Below are 18,410 nucleotides of genomic sequence, written 5' to 3'. Positions count from 1 at the left end.
AAGAGCTCCTGCCCACAAATCTTCACCATCGTCTCAGGAATCCAACCCATCCCTCCTCTCCAACCCATCCATCTTCCCATCCCATCCCTCCCCTCCGACCCATCCATCTTCCCACCCCACCCCTCCCCTAACCTCCAACCCATCCATCTTCCCATCCCTCCTCTCCAACCCATCCATCTTCCCATCCCTCCTCTCAAACCCATCCCTACTCTCCAACCCATCCCTCCTCTCCAACCCATACACCTTCCCATCCACCTTCCCATCCCTCTCCTCCAACCCACCCATCTTCCCATCCCTCCTCTCCAACCCATACACCTTCACACCCCATCCCTCCCCTCCAACCCATCCATCTTCCCATCCCTCCTCTCTAACCCATCCCTCCTCTCCAACCCATACACCTTCCCACCCCATCCCACCCCTCCAACCCAACCATCTTCCCATCCCTCCTCTCTAACCCATCCCTCCTCTCCAACCTATACACCTTCCCACCCCATCCCATCCCACCCCTCCAACCCAACCATCTTCCCATCCCTCCTCTCCAACCCATACACCTTCCCACCCCATCCCACCCCTCCAACCCAACCATCTTCCAATCCCTCCTCTCTAACCAATCCATCTTCCCATCCCTCCTCTCCAACCCATACACCTTCCCATCCCATCCCTCCCCTCCAACCCATCCATCTTCCCAGCCCTCCTCTCTAACCCATCCCTCCTCTCCAACCCATACACCTTCCCATCCCATCCCACCCCTCCAACCCAACCATCTTCCCATCCCTCCTCTCTAACCCATCCATCTTCCCATCCCTCCTCTCCAACCCATACACCTTCCCATCCCATCCCTCCCCTCCAACCCATCCATCTTCCTATCCCTCCTCTCCAACCCATACACCTTCCCATCCCATCCCACCCCTCCAACCCAACCATCTTCCCATCCCTCCTCTCTAACCCATCCATCTTCCCATCCCTCCTCTCCAACCTATACACCTTCCCATCCCATCCCTCCCCTCCAACCCATCCATCTTCCCATCCCTCCTCTTTAACCCATCCATCTTCCCATCCCTCCTCTCCAACCCATACACCTTCCCATCCCATCCCTCCCCTCCAACCCATCCCTCCTCTCTAACCCATACACATACACATTCCCATCCCATCCCTCCCCTCCAACCCATCCCTCCTCTCTAACCCATACACATACACATTCCCATCCCATCCCTCCCATCCAACCCATCCCTCCTCTCTAACCCATACACATACACATTCCCATCCCATCCCTCCCCTCCAACCCATCCCTCCTCTCTAACCCATACACATACACATTCCCAACCCATCCCTCCTCTCTAACCCATACACATACACATTCCCATCCCATCCCTCCTCTCCAACCCATCCACCCTCCCATCCCTCCTCTCTAACCCATACACCTTCCCATCACATCCCTCCTCTCCAACCCATACACCTTCCCATCCCATCCCTCCTCTCTAACCCATCCCTCCTCTCCAACCCATACACCTTCCCATCCCATCCCTCCTCTCCAACCCATACACCTTCACACCCCATCCCTCCCCTCCAACCGATCCATCTTCCCATCCCTCCTCTCTAACCCATCCCTCCTCTCCAACCCATACACCTTCCCACCCCATCCCACCCCTCCAACCCAACCATCTTCCCATCCCTCCTCTCTAACCCATCCCTCCTCTCCAACCTATACACCTTCCCACCCCATCCCACCCCTCCAACCCAACCATCTTCCCATCCCTCCTCTCCAACCCATACACCTTCCCACCCCATCCCACCCCTCCAACCCAACCATCTTCCCATCCCTCCTCTCTAACCCATCCATCTTCCCATCCCTCCTCTCCAACCCATACACCTTCCCATCCCATCCCTCCCCTCCAACCCATCCATCTTCCCAGCCCTCCTCTCTAACTCATCCCTCCTCTCCAACCCATACACCTTCCCATCCCATCCCACCCCTCCAACCCAACCATCTTCCCATCCCTCCTCTCCAACCCATACACCTTCCCATCCCATCCCTCCCCTCCAACCCATCCATCTTCCCAGCCCTCCTCTCTAACCCATCCCTCCTCTCCAACCCATACACCTTCCCATCCCATCCCACCCCTCCAACCCAACCATCTTCCCATCCCTCCTCTCTAACCCATCCATCTTCCCATCCCTCCTCTCCAACCCATACACCTTCCCATCCCATCCCTCCCCTCCAACCCATCCATCTTCCCATCCCTCCTCTCTAACCCATCCCTCCTCTCCAACCCATACACCTTCCCATCCCATCCCACCCCTCCAGCCCAACCATCTTCCCATCCCTCCTCTCTAACCCATCCATCTTCCCATCCCTCCTCTCCAACCTATACACCTTCCCATCCCATCCCTCCCCTCCAACCCATCCATCTTCCCATCCCTCCTCTTTAACCCATCCATCTTCCCATCCCTCCTCTCCAACCCATACACCTTCCCATCCCATCCCTCCCCTCCAACCCATCCCTCCTCTCTAACCCATACACATACACATTCCCATCCCATCCCTCCCCTCCAACCCATCCCTCCTCTCTAACCCATACACATACACATTCCCATCCCATCCCTCCCCTCCAACCCATCCCTCCTCTCTAACCCATACACATACACATTCCCATCCCATCCCTCCCCTCCAACCCATCCATCTTCCCAGCCCTCCTCTCTAACCCATCCCTCCTCTCCAACCCATACACCTTCCCATCCCATCCCACCCCTCCAACCCAACCATCTTCCCATCCCTCCTCTCTAACCCATCCATCTTCCCATCCCTCCTCTCCAACCCATACACCTTCCCATCCCATCCCTCCCCTCCAACCCATCCATCTTCCCATCCCTCCTCTCTAACCCATCCCTCCTCTCCAACCCATACACCTTCCCATCCCATCCCACCCCTCCAACCCAACCATCTTCCCATCCCTCCTCTCTAACCCATCCATCTTCCCATCCCTCCTCTCCAACCTATACACCTTCCCATCCCATCCCTCCTCTCCAACCCATCCATCTTCCCATCCCTCCTCTTTAACCCATCCATCTTCCCATCCCTCCTCTCCAACCTATACACCTTCCCATCCCATCCCTCCTCTCCAACCCATACACCTTCCCATCCCATCCCATCCCTCCTCTCTAATCCATACACCTTCCCATCCCATCCCTCCTCTCCAACCCATACACCTTCCCATCCCATCCCTCCTCTCCAACCCATACACCTTCCCATCCCATCCCTCCTCTCTAACCCATCCACCCTCCCATCCCTCCTCTCCAACCGATCCACCCTCCCATCCCTCCTCTCCAACCCATCCACCTTCCCATCCCATCCCTCCTCTCCAACCCATACACCTTCCCATCCCATCCCATCCATCCCTCCTCTCTAACCCATCCACCCTCCCATCCCTCCTCTCCAACCCATCCACCTTCCCATCCCATCCCTCCTCTCCAACCCATACACCATCCCATCCCTCCTCTCCAACCCATACACCTTCCCATCCCATCCCACCCCTCCAACCCAACCATCTTCCCATCCCTCCTCTCTAACCCATCCATCTTCCCATCCCTCCTCTCCAACCCATACACCTTCCCATCCCATCCCTCCCCTCCAACCCATCCATCTTCCCATCCCTCCTCTCTAACCCATCCCTCCTCTCCAACCCATACACCTTCCCATCCCATCCCACCCCTCCAGCCCAACCATCTTCCCATCCCTCCTCTCTAACCCATCCATCTTCCCATCCCTCCTCTCCAACCTATACACCTTCCCATCCCATCCCTCCCCTCCAACCCATCCATCTTCCCATCCCTCCTCTTTAACCCATCCATCTTCCCATCCCTCCTCTCCAACCCATACACCTTCCCATCCCATCCCTCCCCTCCAACCCATCCCTCCTCTCTAACCCATACACATACACATTCCCATCCCATCCCTCCCCTCCAACCCATCCCTCCTCTCTAACCCATACACATACACATTCCCATCCCATCCCTCCCCTCCAACCCATCCCTCCTCTCTAACCCATACACATACACATTCCCATCCCATCCCTCCCCTCCAACCCATCCATCTTCCCAGCCCTCCTCTCTAACCCATCCCTCCTCTCCAACCCATACACCTTCCCATCCCATCCCACCCCTCCAACCCAACCATCTTCCCATCCCTCCTCTCTAACCCATCCATCTTCCCATCCCTCCTCTCCAACCCATACACCTTCCCATCCCATCCCTCCCCTCCAACCCATCCATCTTCCCATCCCTCCTCTCTAACCCATCCCTCCTCTCCAACCCATACACCTTCCCATCCCATCCCACCCCTCCAACCCAACCATCTTCCCATCCCTCCTCTCTAACCCATCCATCTTCCCATCCCTCCTCTCCAACCTATACACCTTCCCATCCCATCCCTCCTCTCCAACCCATCCATCTTCCCATCCCTCCTCTTTAACCCATCCATCTTCCCATCCCTCCTCTCCAACCTATACACCTTCCCATCCCATCCCTCCTCTCCAACCCATACACCTTCCCATCCCATCCCATCCCTCCTCTCTAATCCATACACCTTCCCATCCCATCCCTCCTCTCCAACCCATACACCTTCCCATCCCATCCCTCCTCTCCAACCCATACACCTTCCCATCCCATCCCTCCTCTCGAACCCATCCACCCTCCCATCCCTCCTCTCCAACCGATCCACCCTCCCATCCCTCCTCTCCAACCCATCCACCTTCCCATCCCATCCCTCCTCTCCAACCCATACACCTTCCCATCCCATCCCATCCATCCCTCCTCTCTAACCCATCCACCCTCCCATCCCTCCTCTCCAACCCATCCACCTTCCCATCCCATCCCTCCTCTCCAACCCATACACCATCCCATCCCTCCTCTCCAACCCATACACCTTCCCATCCCATCCCTCCTCTCCATCCCATCCCTCCTCTCCAACCCATCCACCCTCCCATCCCTCCTCTCCAGCCCATACACCTTCCCATCCCATCCCTCCTCTCTAACCCATCCCTCCTCTCCAACCCATACACCTTCCCATCCCATCCCTCCTCTCCAATCCATCCACCCTCCCATCCCTCCTGTCCAACCCATCCACTTTCCCATCCCTCCTCACAAAAAAGATTCCTGATTCCAAATCTAGGAGCCTTGAAAGCCCCGGGGAGTGATTATCCCGCGTTCCACATGCTCGCTAACACGTGTCCCCTCTCCCTCCCCAACTGTAATTGAAATTCAACACGACCCCATAATAGAAAAGCAAATAAACAAAAACAAAATCAATATACAGAGCGGCGGCATAGCCTGTGCCAGATGTTGGTGATAATTACCGCTGTCAGAGCCTTTTTTTGTGTCTGCTTGTTAGCCGTGTTAGCGCTTAGTGGCAGAGGGGATGCTCATGCTAATTTGCTCTTGTATCTCTTGCGCTTGACGGAATTTATTGATTTTAGGAGTTGTTTTTTCCCCTGACAACACACAAACAGATGGACACACCATTTCCAGCCCTTCTAGATGGTAGTCACCAGATCGACATTTCACTCACCGTCCAGTAGCAGAAAGTGGGCGTTTCCTATTGTGCCATCTCGTTGCCGGGCGGTGAGGCGGTAGACCACAGAGCCTGGTGCGGCGTCAGGTCCCACTGCGCCCAGGTAGGGCTGGGGGAACATGCCCCACTGCAGGTCTGCCAGGGTGGGCACACTCAGGCTCAGCCTGCAGAGGTACCACTCATCACCTACAGACACAGAAAAGATAAGAGGTTAAGGGTCAGGGTCAAAGGTCAGAGATAACAGTTGGTACAGACAGGGGGACATGGAATCACTACTAAGAGGTTGCCTGTGTGAAATGTAGGCATATGAGCTAAATGCATTTTGGGAAAGTGGAGGACTAGTGTCTGCTGAAGCCCCCAATCCTTTGATGGTGATGTCATTGGGTCTGAGTCACAGTGTCTGGGGCCACTTCCCACCATTGGGCTTTGACTTTTCCAAACAGATCCATCCATCTCTCTTTCAAATGGTTTGCGATCTCGGGCACAATCTCCTTAATCGTATTTGCCTCTCAAAATCAATTTCTCAACAATCCACTGGTAACCCCCCCCAACCCCCTGACGGCAGCCACAACACTTTGATGATGCTGGACTCATTCTCTGGGTGGAGACAAATGGCCAGATGCAACATGGCTGATAGGTTCCCTGTTTCCATCCCAGGCTGAAGGGCTTTTCCTCCCTCGTCTGTTTCCTCGCTAGCAGCTATCTGCTGTCTGAGACTGTCGCTCCCCCCGAGGCCTTAGCAGTCAGTGAAAAGAATGACATTTTCTTTACAAACCCATCACCCTCTCTTCCTATCGCTCTTCACACGAGCATGTTTCCCACAAAACACACTGTCTGATAGCACACTGAGAGAGGGAGAGAGAGAGAGAGAGAAAAGGGGAGAAAGAGAGAGAGAGGAAAGAGGTGGGGGGGCAGAAAGTAAGCGCGTGCTCTCAGAAGTCCTTCAGAAGATCAGAAAAGATTCAGAGAAGGGGACTCCAGGCAAACAGACATATCTGCCGCTGGTTGTTGTTGCTGCTTGTCGTCTGGTTTTGGGAGAGTTTGTTTTGTCTGCAGACTTGTGCTTCGTGTTGTTTGCCATGTCTGGCGCGGAGGAGAGACAACAGCAAATAAGAGGGAGCTTCACATCTGAGGGACGCAGGGAAGCAGCGGGGAAAAGAGAGGGAGAAGAAAAGAGGAAGAACGCACCGCTCTCTCCCTCCTTCCTGACTTTTCATTTAGAAGCCTGATAGAGAGAGGGAGTGGGGAAGAGGAAGAGAGAGGGGAGGAAGACACAGGGGAGGATGGGTGCCTTCTTGACAGATCTCTAGATTCTTGTATTGCTATCTTGTAATTCAGCGGATGGATGTGGTTGTTTTGTTTGCCGCTTATACACCGATTGGCTATGTATGAATGTATGAGTTCCTCCACAGACATCAATGACTCTTCATAATGATAGCGGTGTCATGATCCTTGGTCCAAACGACTGAGCACACACTAAGTACATGCCAAACACACGTATGTATACATAAATGCATACAAATGGCTGACTTAGGGTTGGCTCAGTGGGCTTTAACCATTAAACTGTGCCTGGGGGTCAAAAAGCAAGGGATGAGGAGAGATATAGGAGAGTTAAACACAAGAGTGTCAGTGTCATGACCTGTACATAAACTGCTCACAGAGGAGAGAAGAATATCTTACAGTACGTACATCCACCACAGGTCTCTCACTCACTCTCTCTGCTTCATCTGTCACCAGGGCCATCCATGCCTCTCTCTCTCTTTCTCTTCCCTCTTTTCTCCACCAAACTAGCAGAACTAAAAGGCAGCCAACAGATCCACCTCGTCAGTGTTCTGTGAGAGTGGATCAGTCGACAAAGTGGGCAAAGCTCCACACGTACAGTATCTGCTACCGGCTTTCTAATCCACGTAAGATCCGATGGTAACCAGGCGAAATCGCCCCAGATACGATACACACCCGCCGCCGCCGTATTAATAGCCCAGTGACACTCGTCTGAGTCCCCCCAAAGCTGTCTCCTCATTTGAATATCAATTCAGATGATGTCACCGATTGTTATGCAAATCCGGGAATAAAAGGGGAAAATTGTGTTTGTTTTCTTCCCCCTGATTTGATACACAGTGAATTAGAGGTGCAGCCGTGCAAAAGAGGCCAGTATTGATGGAGCGAGAATGAGATTGCATTCAAGTGGTCTTTATGTGTCTGACATCAGATGGAGATGACACATTTGAGTGGGGCCCAATTTGTGTCAGTACATTGACAGTGTTGTCCAATAACAGCCTACCAAAATGACATGAGGCTTCAACTGAAGAAGAAGTAATGACGGAATGGGGAAGATTCTTTCAGATCTCCATGAAGTACCAACGTAAGGTATGGGCTAGGAGTTGTCCTTTAACCATTACATTAAATAAGGGGGTGATAGAGAGAGGGGGCACCCATCCCATTTCCCCAAGCCCCCAGGACCCTCTTGGCTCCTCTTGGCCCCTAGTGATCCCTCTCAGACCTGACAGAGATGGTGTGTGGTATCTGGTGACGTGATGTCGCTAGAACAAAGACCTGTGATGGGACTGGAGGGAGATCAGAGCTATCACTGTTACAGGAGACCACCTGAGGTACAATACAGAGGGTAAGAGTCATGCAGCTGAGCTAGGATTACACACACACTGTTTTTGTACATACACACACAGATTTATACTCCCACAATGCCGATGGGGAGGTCACATAGGTGTGCGTGTGTGTTTGTGTGAATGATAGCGTGGGATGTGTCGCCTTGGTGACTCACAGAGTGCAGGTGTCCCCATGAGTCCAGTCTCCGTGGGAGCAGGTTAAGTCTTTTGAACACACACGCATGCAGGCATCTCACGTAATTGCCTGTCCTTGCTGGCCTGGCAGGAAGTTGACACTGGGTGTGTGTGTGTGTGTGTGTGTGTGTGTGTGTGTGTGTGTGTGTGTGTGTGTCAGAATCTAAAAAGAGTATCCCTTTCACGCACGATTAACTACTCAATGATGTGGATCTCACTTTTTGTTTTAATGACATGCATAATTACGTTTCAAATCAATAGCTTTTTTCTCCTCTAAAACCAGTGTAGAAGGAGATAGTGAGTGAGAGAGAGTGAGAGAGAGAGTGAGAGAGAGAGAGAGAGAGAGAGAGAGAGAGAGATAGATATAGATAGATAGAGAGGGAGATAGAGGGGGAGGGAGAGAGATAGAGAGAGAGAGAAAAGAGAGAGGGACAAAGATAGAGAGAGAGAGATAAAGTACAGGCTCAGTGAGCACAGCCTTGCTATTGAGTAAGGTAGACACAGGAAAACATGGCTCCTTGTAGAGGAAAGGCTGTGCAACCACCGCACCACAGCAGAACCCGAAGCAGAGCTGAGACAGAGTTGCATTTCCTGACAAAATGTTAAAAATATAAAACAATTAGAGAGTGTAATTTTCCCAAATTTGAAACCCTTATTCAAGGTTTCAAAGACCTCTCTGATGAGGATAGGCTACCCATCCTGTTGGGGGAGGATGCAGAGAACTGTAGGTTGGCAGAAAACTACATTGCTGCCTGCCATAAGATGAGGAACAGTGTCTGACAGACCAACCAACCTGAACATGTCCTCTATGCTTATTGTTATTGTTTAATGTCTGGTTATTATGACCCTCGGTGATTGCTATCCCCATTGACAATATTGATTATTATTATTAATTATTTTAACATTTCCTCCATAGTAAGCTTTGGCAAGATGTACATTGTTACGTCATGCCAATAAAGCAAATGTAATTGAATTGTTAGAGGGGGAGGGAGAGAGAGCGAGGGAGGGAGAGAGAGAGAGAGTGATAGCGAGAGAAAAGAGATAGGGACAGAGATAGATAGAGAGGGAGAGATGCTCAATGTGTGAGAGAAACCACAGAGAAACTTGCAACATCCTCTATACTTATATTACAGCTGGTTAGGGGATAATTGACTGTGTCAATATTAGACCATCAAAAGAGACTGTTACCAAATCTTTCAATAGGTGGGGTCTAGTTGCCATTGGGTAGCTACTGAGAACAATATTTTGAGGGAGGAGAGTCATTGAGGGACAAACCCCCCCAGTTCTATGGGCTGGGAACCCTGCTCCCCATCTGCTCCCTGGTAGCCAGCGGACTGAGGCGTTATGCATCCTAATTAATGATCTTATAGACTGGCCCACTTTCCCCCCCCTGCATGCACACACACACACACACACACACACACAGAGAGGGAGAGAGAAGTGAGAAGTGAGAAAGAGAGAGAGAAGAGAGAAGGAGAGAGAGAGAGAGAAGAGAGAGAAAAGAGAGTGAGAGAGAGAGAGAGAGAAGAGAGAGAAGAGAGAAAGAGAGGGAAGAGAGAAAGAAGAGAGAGAAGAGAGAAGAAGAGAGAAGAAGAGGGAGGGAGGGAGGGAGGGAGGGAGGGAGGGAGGGAGGGAGGGAGGGAGGGAGGGAGGGAGAAGATAGAAGTCAAGACAGACGAGAGAGAAAGAGAGAGAGAGAGAGAGAGAGAGAGAGAGCATAGAAAGGGGAAAGGGGACATCATTATACAGTCTGACCTCACTGTGGACGTCCCCTGGTATCTCTGGTACCTAAAGTGGACAGAGGAATAGGACAGCCCTACAGTACTGCTGTACACTCCCCTCATTTCTCAAATCCTCCTCTGATTTCTCCACATTTCACCCTTGGTTGACTTATACTGCCCAAACCTGATGATATTCCAAACGCTCAACTGGTTTAACGTAGCTAAGCAACCAATCTGATGATGTAAATGCATGTAAATGCAATACTCCATGAAATACAAGAGACAGACAGCAGGAATAACTTATTCTATTTTCTCCTCTGACAAAGTCACAAACAAACAGGCATTGAGAACATTAGGGAAAAATGAATACATTTCAGCCACAGACAGAACTGTGCAGTGTGTGTGTGTGTGTGTGTGTGTGTTTTCTGATAAGCCCTGAGCCTGTGTGTGGATGGAGCCCTCCCCACTACACACTCATCCACACACAGACAATCAAATGCAGAGGAGACATAGCTGCTCATGTATGTCCCTGCATGCCTTGTGGAGTGACAACGTTCCATCACATCATCCCACCCTCTCTCTTACTCCTCCTGGACTCTGGTCTCCTAGCACCTCGTGAACACATTAGATCCTAACTAACTACCACAACCAATTTACCACCCGTGTCATGCCTGTCTCTTTGGAATGAGATGCCCATAGGGGGCTGCCCTCTCTCTGCCTGACCACAAATGTAGTATTTCACCACTCGAGGACCGTGGACGCCCGTGAGTGAGTGAGCGATCGTGTCCTCACAGTCGACACAACACGGAAACTGAATTAGAGCCATTCTGAGGTCGGGTGTGCATGGGGAATGGAGGGTTAGGGGAGGAACAGAGGGTATTATGGGGGTTTAGTAAGCTTCCAGCTACACTAATAGCGTTCTCCACTCCACCCAGACCACCTTCAAAATACACTCACCTTACTGTGAGGTGAATTCAGAGTGTGTGTGTGACCTCTCAAGGTGAGTTATCAACAACAAGAACCTCAGGCTGCTTCTACACGGGGTGTGTCTCTGTCAGAGGAGGCTCGTGGGAGGCGCTATAGGAGGACGGGCTCATTGTAAACAAGACGCCTCTACACCAACTGTTTACATCAACTAACCATCTCTATCTCTTATTTCCCCACAGGTAGATAGGGTATATTGTCCTTTCTCATATCCAGTATTCATTAGCAAGTAGGGAAACGTATAGTCTCACAAGGGGTTATTTACTTCAGCACCCTCACTGTGCTCGTAGTCTTCCTGGTAAGCACTGCTCATCCTCACTTCAGAGTATAGATTACTTCCCCCACCAAGGACACTGGGATCGTCTGAACTCTCCCAACTCAATATGCAGTTGCCGCCGGCGCGATAGAAGACAGAATCTGGGTGGATAAGCCGGATCCAGGGGTTTGATTTTCCCAATAACTCCGAAGAATGGAATCAATCGCTCCAGAGGAGTGGAGAGGCTGGATCCAAAGACAGAGTGAAAACCAAAGCTCTCTGTCTTTGACGGCAGAGTGAAAAACAGTTGGATTTATTTGTCTGATCCCCAATCTCCATGCTGTGTGAGACGGGGTCTGCGAGGGAGGATTGGAGAACGCCATCATAGGAAATTGGGTCAAAAGCCAAAGCCTGTCTGTGGAGCAGTGGTATGATGATACACACACTCACATACAGTATACATTCACATTAAGTCCCTGCCAGTGGAAGGGCTGTGACTACAGCTATTAAATGTCCCTGGGGAACTGTTCAATGCTGTCAGACTTCAGGTCATGAGGATTTTACAGTCGAATTCATTCTCCTTTAGTTTGTGTGGTTGAGTGTATGAGGTACATCTGCTGTAATCTCAACTGCCATGAGAGAAGTTTGTGATGGTGAGACGACTTCTGCAAGAGTTACGCCCAAAGATCAAATGAGTGAAATAAGGAGAGAACATGAAAGAGTGGATAAAGCCACACAAGGCTCAGTATTCCAAACTGTATTTTATAAAACGTATTTCAATGTCACCTCAGAGAGAGAGAGAAAATCTAAGGGAGAGAGAGAGAGAGAGAGAGTGTGGGAGAGAGAGAAAGAGAGAGACAGAGAGACAGTGAGAGAGAGAGCGAGAGAGAGAGATAGAGTGTGTGGGAAAGAGGGAGAGAGAGAGAAACAGAGGTCAAGAAAGAGAGAAAAACGACAGAGGGGAGCTCTCAGAAGTTTTTCACTCATCTAACGCCCATACCTCAATAATTCAACTTTTACATCTACTGAAATAGACCCTTGAATTGAGAAAGACCGACATATGCAGACTCTCACAAGCTGTGGAAGAAAATACATTGTGATCTAAAACATGAAAACTGTCGGTTAAATTATGAATATCTGAGGACTTTTGTCAGACATTAAAAAATAAAACAGTAAAAATGTTATGTGGCAACTCATTCCTTATTGATGTGTTATGTCAAGATATTTCTCTGTAGAAACTGACAATTATGGAAGTGTGATTAGGGAGGAGAGGCAAGGTGTGTGTGTGTGTGTCTGCTTGTCGAGGGGTTATGTTGTATTTAATAGAATCAGCCATATAACTTTAAATGAGCAACACAATCACATTTCATGTAGGCATTTACAGGTCCAATTTCAGTTGATTATCTCACTGTGTCAATGTCAAGGTCAGCAGGAGGGTGTGAACAGCTGAACCCAGACCTGCCTACAGGATTTGGATCTGCCAGAGCTGCCAACAGTGCCTGTCTTCAATCACCTGACATCTACGGCAACCATGGGTGACAGACAGACCGGTACACATACAGTGCTGTACATACACACACACACACACACACACACACACACACACACACACACACACACACACACACACACACACACACACACACACACACACACACACACACACACAAAGAGGTGCTATTGCAAACAAACACACACACACACTTACACATATGTAGCGCTGATGGGCAAACACAAGCACCTCAGGTGACATGGTGTTGAAAAGAACACATCATGTGTGTGTGTGTGTGTATGTGTGTGTGTCTGTGAGTGTGTGGGGGGTGATAATAGTTCTGGTCAGGCACTGGCGGACAGGGACAGATAGGGGAGGCAAACTCCCTGACCCTGAACATCTCATAGACTGCAAGAACACCACACTAAACAGCTAACGACGTGTGTGTGCCTGCTGCCTTGAATTGTGTGTGCCTCGCCCTGGTTGTCTGCTCTGTATGTGTGTGTCTGATTTCTTCGCTTTCTGATGATACACCCTCTACTGGAGCTCTGTGGTGTGTGTGTGTGTGTGTGTGTGTGTGTGTGTGTGTGTGTGTGTGTGTGTGTGTGTGTGTGTGTGTGTGTGTGTGTGTGTGTGTAAACTCTGATCCCTTATCAGCAACTATCATATGGCTCAACAAAGAAAAAACAACAAAGGAGGAAAATCTCTACTGAACCTGACTGTGTGTTATTGTGTGTTATTGTGTGTTATTGTGTGTTATTGTGTGTGTGGCTGTGTGTTATTGTGTGTGTGGCTGTGTGTTATTGTGTGTGTGGCTGTGTGTGTGGTGTGTGTTATTGTGTGTGTGGCTGTGTGTTATTGTGTGTGTGGCTGTGTGTTATTGTGTGTGTGGCTGTGTGTTATTGTGTGTGTGGCTGTGTGTTATTGTGTGTGTGGCTGTGTGTTATTGTGTGTGTGACTGTGTGTTATTGTGTGTGTGTGGCTGTGTGTTATTGTGTGAGTGGCTGTGTGTTATTGTGTGTGTGACTGTGTGTTATTGTGTGTGTGACTGTGTGTTATTGTGTGTGTGGCTGTGTGTTATTGTGTGTGTGGCTGTGTGTTATTGTGTGTGTGGCTGTGTGTTATTGTGTGTGTGGCTGTGTGTTATTGTGTGTTATTGTGTGTGTGGCTGTGTGTTATTGTGTGTGTGGCTGTGTGTTATTGTGTGTAATTGTGTGTGTGGCTGTGTGTTATTGTGTGTGTGGCTGTGTGTTATTGTGTATGTGGCTGTGTGTTATTGTGTGTGTGGTTGTGTGTTATTGTGTGTGTGATTGTGTTTTATTGTGTGAGGGGCTGTGTGTTATTGTGTGAGTGGCTGTGTTTTATTGTGTGAGGGGCTGTGTGTTATTGTGTGTGTGGCTGTGTGTTATTGTGTGTGTGGCTGTGTGTTATTGTGTGTTATTGTGTGTGTGGCTGTGTGGTATTGTGTGTGTGGCTGTGTGTTATTGTGTGTGTGGCTGTGTGTTATTGTGTGTGTGGCTGTGTGTTATTGTGTGAGGGGCTGTGTGTTATTGTGTGTTATTGTGTGTGTGGCTGTGTGTTATTGTGTGTTATTGTGTGTTATTGTGTGAGGGGCTGTGTGTTATTGTGTGTGTGGCTGTGTGTTATTGTGTGTGTGGCTGTGTGTTATTGTGCGTGTGGCTGTGTGTTATTGTGTGTTATTGTGTGTGTGGCTGTGTGTTATTGTGTGAGGGGCTGTGTGTTATTGTGTGAGGGGCTGTGTGTTATTGTGTGTTATTGTGTGTGTGGCTGTGTGTTATTGTGTGTGTGGCTGTGTGTTATTGTGTGAGGGGCTGTGTGTTATTGTGTGTGTGGCTGTGTGTTATTGTGTGTGTGGCTGTGTGTTATTGTGTGTTATTGTGTGTGTGGCTGTGTGGTATTGTGTGTGTGGCTGTGTGTTATTGTGTGTGTGGCTGTGTGTTATTGTGTGTGTGGCTGTGTGTTATTGTGTGAGGGGCTGTGTGTTATTGTGTGTTATTGTGTGTGTGGCTGTGTGTTATTGTGTGTTATTGTGTGTTATTGTGTGTTATTGTGTGTTATTGTGTGTGTGGCTGTGTGTTATTGTGTGTGTGGCTGTGTGTTATTGTGTGTGTGGCTGTGTGTGTGGTGTGTGTTATTGTGTGTGTGGCTGTGTGTTATTGTGTGTGTGGCTGTGTGTTATTGTGTGTGTGGCTGTGTGTTATTGTGTGTGTGGCTGTGTGTTATTGTGTGTGTGACTGTGTGTTATTGTGTGTGTGTGGCTGTGTGTTATTGTGTGAGTGGCTGTGTGTTATTGTGTGTGTGACTGTGTGTTATTGTGTGTGTGACTGTGTGTTATTGTGTGTGTGGCTGTGTGTTATTGTGTGTGTGGCTGTGTGTTATTGTGTGTGTGGCTGTGTGTTATTGTGTGTGTGGCTGTGTGTTATTGTGTGTTATTGTGTGTGTGGCTGTGTGTTATTGTGTGTGTGGCTGTGTGTTATTGTGTGTAATTGTGTGTGTGGCTGTGTGTTATTGTGTGTGTGGCTGTGTGTTATTGTGTATGTGGCTGTGTGTTATTGTGTGTGTGGTTGTGTGTTATTGTGTGTGTGATTGTGTTTTATTGTGTGAGGGGCTGTGTGTTATTGTGTGAGTGGCTGTGTTTTATTGTGTGAGGGGCTGTGTGTTATTGTGTGTGTGGCTGTGTGTTATTGTGTGTGTGGCTGTGTGTTATTGTGTGTTATTGTGTGTGTGGCTGTGTGGTATTGTGTGTGTGGCTGTGTGTTATTGTGTGTGTGGCTGTGTGTTATTGTGTGTGTGGCTGTGTGTTATTGTGTGAGGGGCTGTGTGTTATTGTGTGTTATTGTGTGTGTGGCTGTGTGTTATTGTGTGTTATTGTGTGTTATTGTGTGAGGGGCTGTGTGTTATTGTGTGTGTGGCTGTGTGTTATTGTGTGTGTGGCTGTGTGTTATTGTGCGTGTGGCTGTGTGTTATTGTGTGTCATTGTGTGTGTGGCTGTGTGTTATTGTGTGAGGGGCTGTGTGTTATTGTGTGAGGGGCTGTGTGTTATTGTGTGTTATTGTGTGTGTGGCTGTGTGTTATTGTGTGTGTGGCTGTGTGTTATTGTGTGAGGGGCTGTGTGTTATTGTGTGTGTGGCTGTGTGTTATTGTGTGTGTGGCTGTGTGTTATTGTGTGTTATTGTGTGTGTGGCTGTGTGGTATTGTGTGTGTGGCTGTGTGTTATTGTGTGTGTGGCTGTGTGTTATTGTGTGTGTGGCTGTGTGTTATTGTGTGAGGGGCTGTGTGTTATTGTGTGTTATTGTGTGTGTGGCTGTGTGTTATTGTGTGTTATTGTGTGTTATTGTGTGAGGGGCTGTGTGTTATTGTGTGTGTGGCTGTGTGTTATTGTGTGTGTGGCTGTGTGTTATTGTGCGTGTGGCTGTGTGTTATTGTGTGTTATTGTGTGTGTGGCTGTGTGTTATTGTGTGAGGGGCTGTGTGTTATTGTGTGAGGGGCTGTGTGTTATTGTGTGTTATTGTGTGTGTGGCTGTGTGTTATTGTGTGTGTGGCTGTGTGTTATTGTGTGAGGGGCTGTGTGTTATTGTGTGAGTGGCTGTGTGTTATTGTGTGAGGGGCTGTGTGTTATTGTGTGTTATTGTGTGTGGCTGTGTGTGTGGCTGTGTGTTATTGTGTGTGTGGCTGTGTGGTATTGTGTGTGTGGCTGTGTGTTATTGTGTGTGTGGCTGTGTGTTATTGTGTGTGTTATTGTGTGTTATTGTGTGTGTGGCTGTGTGTTATTGTGTGTTATTGTGTGTGGCTGTGTGTGTGGCTGTGTGTTATTGTGTGTGTGGCTGTGTGTTATTGTGTGTGTGGCTGTGTGTTATTGTGTGATATTGTGTGTTATTGTGTGTTATTGTGTGTGTGGCTGTGTGTTATTGTGTGTGGGGCTGTGTGTTATTGTGTGAGGGGCTGTGTGTTATTGTGTGAGTGGCTGTGTGTTATTGTGTGTTATTGTGTGTGTGGCTGTGTGTTATTGTGTGAGTGGCTGTGTGTTATTGTGTGTTATTGTGTGTGGCTGTGTGAGGGGCTGTGTGTTATTGTGTGTTATTGTGTGTGTGGCTGTGTGTTATTGTGTGAGTGGCTGTGTGTTATTGTGTGTGTGGCTGTGTGTTATTGTGTGTGTGACTGTGTGTTATTGTGTGTGTGGCTGTGTGTTATTGTGTGTGTGGCTGTGTGTTATTGTGTGTGTGGCTGTGTGTTATTGTGTGTGTGGCTGTGTGTTATTGTGTGTGTGGTTGTGTGTTATTGTGTTTTATTGTGTGAGGGGCTGTGTGTTATTGTGTGAGTGGCTGTGTTTTATTGTGTGAGGGGCTGTGTGTTATTGTGTGTGTGGCTGTGTGTTATTGTGTGTGTGGCTGTGTGTTATTGTGTGTTATTGTGTGTGTGGCTGTGTGGTATTGTGTGTGTGGCTGTGTGTTATTGTGTGTGTGGCTGTGTGTTATTGTGTGTGTGGCTGTGTGTTATTGTGTGTTATTGTGTGTTATTGTGTGTGTGGCTGTGTGTTATTGTGTGTGTGGCTGTGTGTTATTGTGTGTGTGGCTGTGTGTTATTGTGCGTGTGGCTGTGTGTTATTGTGTGTTATTGTGTGTTATTGTGTGAGGGGCTGTGTGTTATTGTGTGTGTGGCTGTGTGTTATTGTGTGTGTGGCTGTGTGTTATTGTGCGTGTGGCTGTGTGTTATTGTGTGTTATTGTGTGTGTGGCTGTGTGTTATTGTGTGAGGGGCTGTGTGTTATTGTGTGAGGGGCTGTGTGTTATTGTGTGTTATTGTGTGTGTGGCTGTGTGTTATTGTGTGTGTGGCTGTGTGTTATTGTGTGAGTGGCTGTGTGTTATTGTGTGTGTGGCTGTGTGTTAATGTGTGTTATTGTGTGTTATTGTGTGAGTGGCTGTGTGTTATTGTGTGTGTGGCTGTGTGTTATTGTGTGTTAATGTGTGTTATTGTGTGTTATTGTGTGTGTGGCTGTGTGTTATTGTGTGTGTGGCTGTGTGTTATTGTGTGTGTGGCTGTGTGTTATTGTGTGAGGGGCTGTGTGTTATTGTGTGAGTGGCTGTGTGTTATTGTGTGAGGGGCTGTGTGTTATTGTGTGTTATTGTGTGTGGCTGTGTGTGTGGCTGTGTGTTATTGTGTGTGTGGCTGTGTGGTATTGTGTGTGTGGCTGTGTGTTATTGTGTGTGTGGCTGTGTGTTATTGTGTGTGTTATTGTGTGTTATTGTGTGTGTGGCTGTGTGTTATTGTGTGTTATTGTGTGTGGCTGTGTGTGTGGCTGTGTGTTATTGTGTGTGTGGCTGTGTGTTATTGTGTGTGTGGCTGTGTGTTATTGTGTGATATTGTGTGTTATTGTGTGTTATTGTGTGTGTGGCTGTGTGTTATTGTGTGTGTGGCTGTGTGTTATTGTGTGAGGGGCTGTGTGTTATTGTGTGAGTGGCTGTGTGTTATTGTGTGTTATTGTGTGTGTGGCTGTGTGTTATTGTGTGAGTGGCTGTGTGTTATTGTGTGTTATTGTGTGTGGCTGTGTGAGGGGCTGTGTGTTATTGTGTGA

General features: G+C 48.9%; 1 protein-coding gene across 1 annotated transcript in view; it reads right to left on the bottom strand.

Moving 5' to 3' along the window:
• Nucleotides 1–18,410, bottom strand: part of LOC139405862 (neural-cadherin-like) — a 139,923-nt gene that overhangs the window by 63,635 nt on the left and 57,878 nt on the right. The window contains exon 2 of the mRNA XM_071148296.1: nt 5,564–5,752. Coding sequence (XP_071004397.1) covers nt 5,564–5,752 — 189 coding nt within the window. The remainder of the gene's footprint in view (nt 1–5,563; nt 5,753–18,410) is intronic.

The sequence above is a fragment of the Oncorhynchus clarkii genome, chromosome 3 (genome assembly GCF_045791955.1).
Source record: "Oncorhynchus clarkii lewisi isolate Uvic-CL-2024 chromosome 3, UVic_Ocla_1.0, whole genome shotgun sequence".
Classification (NCBI taxonomy): domain Eukaryota; kingdom Metazoa; phylum Chordata; class Actinopteri; order Salmoniformes; family Salmonidae; genus Oncorhynchus; species Oncorhynchus clarkii.
The sequence above is the reverse complement of the archived record's forward strand: the minus strand, read 5'-3'. Positions and strand labels throughout refer to the sequence as shown.